The 7,500-nt window shown below is 43.3% G+C and overlaps 1 protein-coding gene across 1 annotated transcript in view; it reads right to left on the bottom strand.

Annotated features, from left to right (window-relative positions):
• The window catches only part of LOC126999665 (uncharacterized), a 35,705-nt gene that overhangs the window by 26,925 nt on the left and 1,280 nt on the right, over window positions 1-7,500 (bottom strand). The window contains exons 1-3 of the mRNA XM_050862793.1: window positions 7,499-7,500; window positions 5,216-5,305; window positions 3,689-3,839 (exon numbers count right to left, since the gene is read on the bottom strand). The exon at window positions 7,499-7,500 is cut by the window's right edge and continues 1,280 nt beyond it. Of these exons, the coding sequence (XP_050718750.1) occupies window positions 3,689-3,839; window positions 5,216-5,305; window positions 7,499-7,500 (243 nt within the window). The remainder of the gene's footprint in view (window positions 1-3,688; window positions 3,840-5,215; window positions 5,306-7,498) is intronic.

The following is a 7,500-nucleotide window of genomic DNA, read 5'->3' as shown; positions in this document are numbered from 1 at the left end:
GGAAGGGAGGGAAGGGAAGTGAAGAGGAGGGAAGGGAACGGACGGAAAGAGATTGGAAGGAAAGGGAAGGGAGGGAAGGGAAGTGAAGAGGAGGGAAGGGAACGGACGGAAAGAGATTGGAAGGAAAGGGAAGGGAGGGAAGGGAAGTGAAGAGGAGGGAAGGGAACGGACGGAAAGAGATTGGAAGGAAAGGGAAGGGAGGGAAAAGGAAAGGGATATAAAATGAAGGGAGGTAAAGGGCAGGGAAGGAAAGAGAGCGATGAGAAAAGCTGTGTGGCTAAAGAAAGAGATACGAATGGAGGGAAAGGAAGAGGAGGAGGAGGAGGAGGAGGAGGAGAGGGGAAGAGAGGGAGGAGAGGCTTCGATAAGGGGACTGGAGGTGATAAAGAGCTGACGTAAGAGGAGGAGGAGGAGGAGGAGGAGGTAAAAGAGAGGAGGAATGGGACCGTGAAGTTCTGATTAAGGGGGAGATAATGATGAGAGAGAGAGAGAGAGAGAGAGAGAGAGAGAGAGAGAGAGAGAGAGAGAGATGGTAAGGGTGAGCGGTATATATATGGACTGTAGGGGTGGAGAGGAGAGTGCATAGGGGTGAGGGAGGGCCAGGGGTGGGGAAGGGGAGGGCCAGAGATGTTGACAAGTCCTGAACACGACAGGGACGGAACACGTTAGGCCCAGGTAAGGCTTCATTAGCACAAGGCTGCCTCGAGTGATCTCAATATCCACGGTCTCCAGCCTTAATCCTGTCCTCATTCCGGGGCTCGAACCGCGCCGCCCCACGAAATGAGGCTAACAGGGAAAAGGATGGGAGTAGAAGGGGATGGACGGGAGGGGAATTGAGGGGAAAGGGAGCGGAGGGATTGGAAGGGAGGAGAAGGGTAGGGTCGGGAAGGGATGCGGAAAGGATGGGAAGGGAAGGAAGAAAAGGGAAAGGAAGAGAGGGGGAGGAATTAGAAGGGATGGCAGGGATGGAAAGGGAAGGGACGGAAGGGAATGGGAGGGACGGGATGGAAAGGGAAGGGAGGGAAGGGAAGGGAAGGGGAGGGAGGGGATGGAAAGGGAAGGAAAGGGAAGGAAAATGAAGAAAGATAAGGGAAGGGAAGGGAGGAAAGCGAAGGGAAGGGCAGGGAAGGGATGGAAAGGGAATGAGAGGGATGAAAAGTGAAGGAGAGGGATGGGAGGGAAGGGAAGGGAAAGGGGAGAAGAGAAAGGGATGGAGAGGGAAGGAGAGGGGAGGGAGAGGAAGAAAAGGGAAGGGAAGAGAAGGGAAGGGAAGGAAAGAGAGGGTAAGGGAAAAAAAAGGGAAGGGAAGGAAAGGCCTGATAAAGCACACAACCGTTCCTGTCTTTTTCAGTACGCCATTATTATTATTATTATTATTATTATTATTATTATTATTATTATTATTATTATTATTATTATTATTATTATTATTATTATTATTATTATTATTATTATTATTATTATTATTATTATTATTATTATTATTATTATTATTATTATTATTATCATTATTATTATTATTATTATTATTATTATTATTATTATTATTATTATTATTATTATTATTATTATTATTATTATTATTATTATTATTATTATTATTATTATTATTATTATTATCATTATCATTATTATTATTATTATTATTATTATTATTATTATTATTATTATCATCATCATCATCATCATCATTATTATCATTACTACCTCTAAAACTACTACTACTACTACTACTACTACTACTACTACTACTACTACTACTACTACTATTACTATTACTACTACTACTACTACTACTACTACTACTACTACTACTACTGCTACTATTACTACTACTACTACTACTACTACTACTACTACTACTACTACTACTACTACTACTACGACATAAATGATACCTCCACCCATGTTTATTTTCCGGACACATAATCATGGAGGGCTCCATAGCATGGAGGTCATTAGCCCCAACTCTGTTCGCTAATGATTGTGGCATCCAACCATATCACTATTACTACCTGACACCAAATCACCTATCATCTATTACGTCTAGATCCCCCTTTCCTTCCCTACTCAAGTCACTCCCGACCCTCCCTAATGTCACTCTCCACCACTGTGGCTTCATAGTCCATATTGGAGATGTTGGTGGCTTTTGGGCCAGAGTGTCTGGTGCCCCTGAGACATAGGATGGCCGACCTGAGCAGGGAGAACGAGAGGCGACACCTCATCCAGGCGACAACGTGACTCCTTGGCTGATGCTTCTTTTCTGAGATTAGTTCCGCGAGGCGTGCGTAGAAGCATCGGGCCCTGGGACCCATCCCGCCGGATGTGGTGAAGACGAGGGGGGTGAAGCTGCCCTGATCCACATGTTGGATTCTTTCACCGTATGCCCTTGTCTTCTCCTGCTCGTTCCTGTGGTGGGCGGCTTGCAGGGGCAGCTCACGGTGACAGGCAGCCATCGGGTCGAATATGCGGATGTCCATGAACGCCCGCTGTCCGCGCACCCAGAATCCGCGGGCACTTACATCAACCCGTGCCTCCTGTGAGGTATTGGCCGTCCTGTACCGAAGGTGTTCGCCGTCCAGGGGAAGCAGTGCCGGCTCGGTAGTGACGTCTTGGCATACCTCCCCGAGCATGCTGGCTGTCAGATCCCTCACTTCATCGTGTCGAATACAGACGAAGCCTCCTTTTTTACACAAGTAAAAACGTCACAGAAAAAAGTCACCGGCAAAAAAGTCACAGAAAAAAAAAGAAACAGGGCAATGTTAGCACTGTTTTCACTTCATATATGAATGGCAACTTTGCTCTGGCACCAAATATTTTCAAACAGATTTATGTCATCCGTGTGCCTTTCGGTAATACAGCAATTACTTCAGTGTATACACTCATCTTCCAAACAAGACTCGTACCACCTACGAAGAACTCTTTCAGGCTATAGCTGATGAGTGTGCAGACCTAAACTATTCTATGAATGTGCAAACCGTCGTGACTGACTCTGAAGATGGTGTAGCTACTGAGCGGCGGAAGATCTTGCCGTGTTTGGCCGCGACGTAGAGAGCAAAGGCTTTTTCCATCATCTTATGCAGTCCACTTGGCGTTAGATCCAGGAACTGGTTTTGGAAGCGCAGTATAACACCAGTGCTGAGTTTCGTTTGTTTTGTGGCATGATTGATGCTCTAGCTTTTTTCCCCCTAGAGGACACTGATGAAGGTATGAGGTATACCTCAAAACTGTCATTCCGCAAGATCCACCTGAAGCCGAGGAGTTGCTCATGTACGTATTTTGATTGTACTCATGTTAGAGGCTCCTTCGACTGATGCAGCAGCCAGTTGCCATGTCCAGTGATGCCCTGATGCCTCTAAGAATGCGTCACATTCCATCTATGTTTGCCCCTCACCTGTGGAATGTGTATGACGCCACCATGAACAACAATGCCCGTACCAACAACATATGAGAAGGCTGGAATAATAAATTCTTCAACCTCGTTGGTCACTACCATCCTTCAGTCTGGCAACTGCATATGACCTGAATATTTTTGTTTGATTACCTGACTTTCTTTCCTAGCCAAAATTGTGTCTTTTTTCCCTGTGACTTTTTTTCCTAGCCAAAATTGTGACTTTTTATCTGTGACTTTTTTTTCCTGTTACTTTATTACCGGCCACCATCACTACACCTACCCTTGCTGGGTGACCCCTTGAGGCAGGTGGGGGACAGGTGGGGGGGGCCTTCCCGGTGCGGGCCTGCCGTGGGGGGGGGGGGTGGGGGGGGGCGGGGCACGGCGCTTGGACGGCCAGCTCTGTGCCCGCCACGCCCGGAAGCACCACGACACTTTCCTGCCGATGCTGGAGAGAGAGAGAGAGGTTAGCATGTCGCCAGAGACTTCCTGAAACACACGCAGGCAACTTTCAAAACTTTAATTACTTCAGGAGTTTTTCATCAACTCGTGTGTACGTACGAAGCTTTTCAAAACTGCAGTTAAAACAGTTTTCATGTTTGTATCGCTTTTGTACCCTTTGTCTGTCTCTTTACATGCCGTCCACCACATATAATTGGCGAAGGGAGGAACCCATGAGCCTACAACACCCACAATCATTCCAAAAGATGAACACAGATGAATGGAGTATATTGCCCAATCATGCCCGTGTAAAAAGACCTCAATAGCTACACACGGATACGCACACCAAAAGCTTATGAATACACGCGTGGAGGAGGATGCGGAAGAGAGGGGTTGATAGCAGATACGTTTGTGAAGGGTGACAGAAATCTTTGAAGGGATGAGTTAGCTCTATTCTTGTGTCTGTTTGTGAGGCGAGGCAACGATTGGAGGGTTAACGGTAGGAGGTGGGGATAAACGGTGAGAGTAGGTAGTTTGATCATCCCTGGAAATGGTTTAATTGGGTAGAACTATAGAGGGTGAGTGATAAAAGGAGCCGTGCTGGTGAAAAATGGGTTAGACGTACTCTAGATGATAAGCAAACCACAGGAGTGTGTAAATAAAGAGTGGAGTGATATATTGACGAGATAGCACTCCCTAATCAAGGACTGGTAGCGTAAACAAAAAAGACAAAAAAAAAAAAAAAAAAAGAGGCGGGGCTGATTCAACAGAAGAGAAAAGAAGCAAAAAAAAAAAGCACACGAAATAGAAGAAAAGGAAAGAAAAATGAGAACAAGAACAAGAATAAGAATAAGAGTAATAAGAAGATAGTAAGAAGGAAGGGGATTCAAGTAACTCAGATTCACAGGAAGAAAAACAGAATAAAAAACAAAAGCAAAACACTCAGATCAGCAAGAATTGAAACAACACCAAAAGAAAAACAGAAGAAGAAGAAAAAGAAAAGAAGACGAGAAAGAAGAAGATAATAATAGTAATAGTAATAATGATAGCAATAATAATAATAATAATAATAATAATAATAATAATAATAATAATAATAATAAGGAGAAAAAGAGATAGAAGGAGAAATAGAAGAAGAAACAGAAGTAGGAGAAGAAGAAATAGAAGAAATAGAAGAAGAAACAGTAGAAAGAGAAGAAGAAATAGAAGAAAGAGAAGAAAAAATAGAAAAAAAGAAGAAGAAGAAGAAGAAAGAGACGAGGAAATAGAAGAAAAAGTAAACGAAAGAAAAAAGAGAAAAAAAGACACAAAAAAATTAAAAAATAAAGAAGAAAAAAATAAATAAAAGAGACTGCGAGGCTTGGAATCTTACGGAGCACTTACAGGTAGTGTGGAGCCACCTGGAAGAGGAAGAGGGCCCTTGCCGCCCACTTGTTCACTGGCGCCACCGTAACTATGTCGGGCTGGACCAGTCTGGGGGAGGAGGAGGATGAGAAGGGGGAGGGCAGATGATGCTGATGATGATGATGATGATGATGATGGTTTTATACTCACTCTGTCTCCTATTATTTCTACTTCTTCATTTTTCTGCTTTTTCTCATTTTCTACTTTCTCTCATTTCTCATTCTAGTTCCTGTTCCTCTTATTCCTTTTCTTATTCCTTTTCTCCCATGTCTCTTTATCCCCCTATTGACCTTTTCCTATCACTCCTATGTTCTCATTCCTCTGCTCTCTATCATTTTCTGCTTTCTATATTTTTCACATTTCAGTTTCTAATTCCTTTTCTCCTATGCCTCTTTATCCCCATACTAACCTTTTCCACACAAACTCCTATTACCCTTACTTTCTCATTCTTCTGCTTTCTCTAATTACCTGCTTTCTCTCTATTTTTCACATATTTTAGTTCTCCCTCCTACTCCTTTTCATATCCCTTTCCTCCCATGTTTCTTTATCCCCCTTTTTGCCTTTTCTTCACAGACCTCAATCACACTTACCTCCTCATTCTACTACTTTCTCTATTTCGTACATTTCAGTTCCTCTCCCTCTTACTCCTTTTCATATCCCTTTCCTCCCATGTTTCTTTATCGCCCTTTTTGCCTTTTCTTCACAGACCTCAAACACACTTACCTCCTCATTCTACTACTATCTCTATTTCGTACATTTCAGTTCCTCTCCCTCTTACTCCTTTTCATATCCCTTTCCTCCCATGTTTCTTTATCGCCCTTTTTGCCTTTTCTTCACAGACCTCAATCACACTTACCTCCTCATTCTACTACTTTCTCTATTTCGCACATTTCAGTTCCTCTCCCTCTTACTCCTTTTCTAATCAATCCTTTTCGCTTTTGTTTCTTTATCCCCTTTTTAAGTTTTTACCACACAATCCTTTTACTTTTTCCTTATCTTTCATCTTTTTTTTCCACTCGTCTAATCACCCTTTTCTCCTACCGTGTATTGATCCCTTTTTTCCTATCCTTTTTCTCTCGTTCTTGTTCTTGCTCATCTTTTCTTCGTTTTCTTTCCCTTCTTCACTTATCGCTCTTTTTTTTTTCTCTCGGTCATCGTTCCCTCTTTCCTGCTTATTCATTCTTCACTATTTTCACCTCTCTCGATCTCTCATCCCTTCTTCCTCCTTTTGACAACTTCACCCCTTTCCTACGTCTTTATTATTTTCCTATTTCTTTGTCAGTGCTTTATCCTCATCCCTCTTTTCACTTAGTTGACTTCCTCTCCCTCTATGGCGTCTACATTCTTTCTCTATCTCTCCTTCCTTTTTTTTTTCCAGTCAGAACCCAGGCGTTTTCTCTTACTCACTTCTTTGCTATTCTTTTCTTTCATTCCTTGTTCATCGCTCAGTCACCTAGCTCTTCCCCTTTTTTATTCGATACTTCTTTCCTTCCTCTTTTTCTCATCGCTCTCTTTTGTTCTGTTAACTTTCTCTTCTTTCTGCTGCTTCTACTACTACTACTACTACTACTACTACTACTACTACTACACACTCTCTCTCTCTCTCTCTCTCTCTCTCTCTCTCTCTCTCTCTCTCTCTCTCTCTCTCTCCTAATTAATAAATATCTTTTGTCCTTCTCACCCTCTTATCTTAGATTGGGAATAACTGTTACAAATTCATATCTACTTATCAGTCTTGACAGATGATAATGAAGATAGAGAGAGAGAGAGAGAGAGAGAGAGAGAGAGAGAGAGAGAATGTATGTGTGTGTGTGTGTGTGTGTGTGTGTGTGTGTGTGTGTGTGTGTGTGTGTGTGTGTGTGTGTGTGTGTGTGTGCCTAGACTGTTTAGTTATACGATGTGTGGGAGGCAGACTACGGCTATTGTCATTATTCTTTACGACTGAACATAATATCAAAGATTTAAACGGCGGCTTATGTTGATTCTTACCGAGTCTGTGACCTACTTTGTGTCGCTATAAAAGAACCTCGGTTATGACGCAGGTTGTTTGCCCTCAGCCGAGAGGGAGAAAGGCGGGGGGGGGCAAAGACTGGTGGATGGGCCATAAGCAGGGTTGTGGACAGGGTGCTGGGGATGTGTGGCGTGATGGGGTGGGTGGGGGGCAGGCAGAGTGGTGGGTGGGGAACACGGGTTGGCATCTTGTTGGGGTGGGTTAGGTCTTGGTGCAGGTCGGCAGAGGTAAAATATCACTGTGCTACTCACTG

The sequence above is a fragment of the Eriocheir sinensis genome, chromosome 1 (assembly GCF_024679095.1).
Source record: "Eriocheir sinensis breed Jianghai 21 chromosome 1, ASM2467909v1, whole genome shotgun sequence".
NCBI lineage: Eukaryota > Metazoa > Arthropoda > Malacostraca > Decapoda > Varunidae > Eriocheir > Eriocheir sinensis.
The sequence above is the reverse complement of the archived record's forward strand: the minus strand, read 5'-3'. Positions and strand labels throughout refer to the sequence as shown.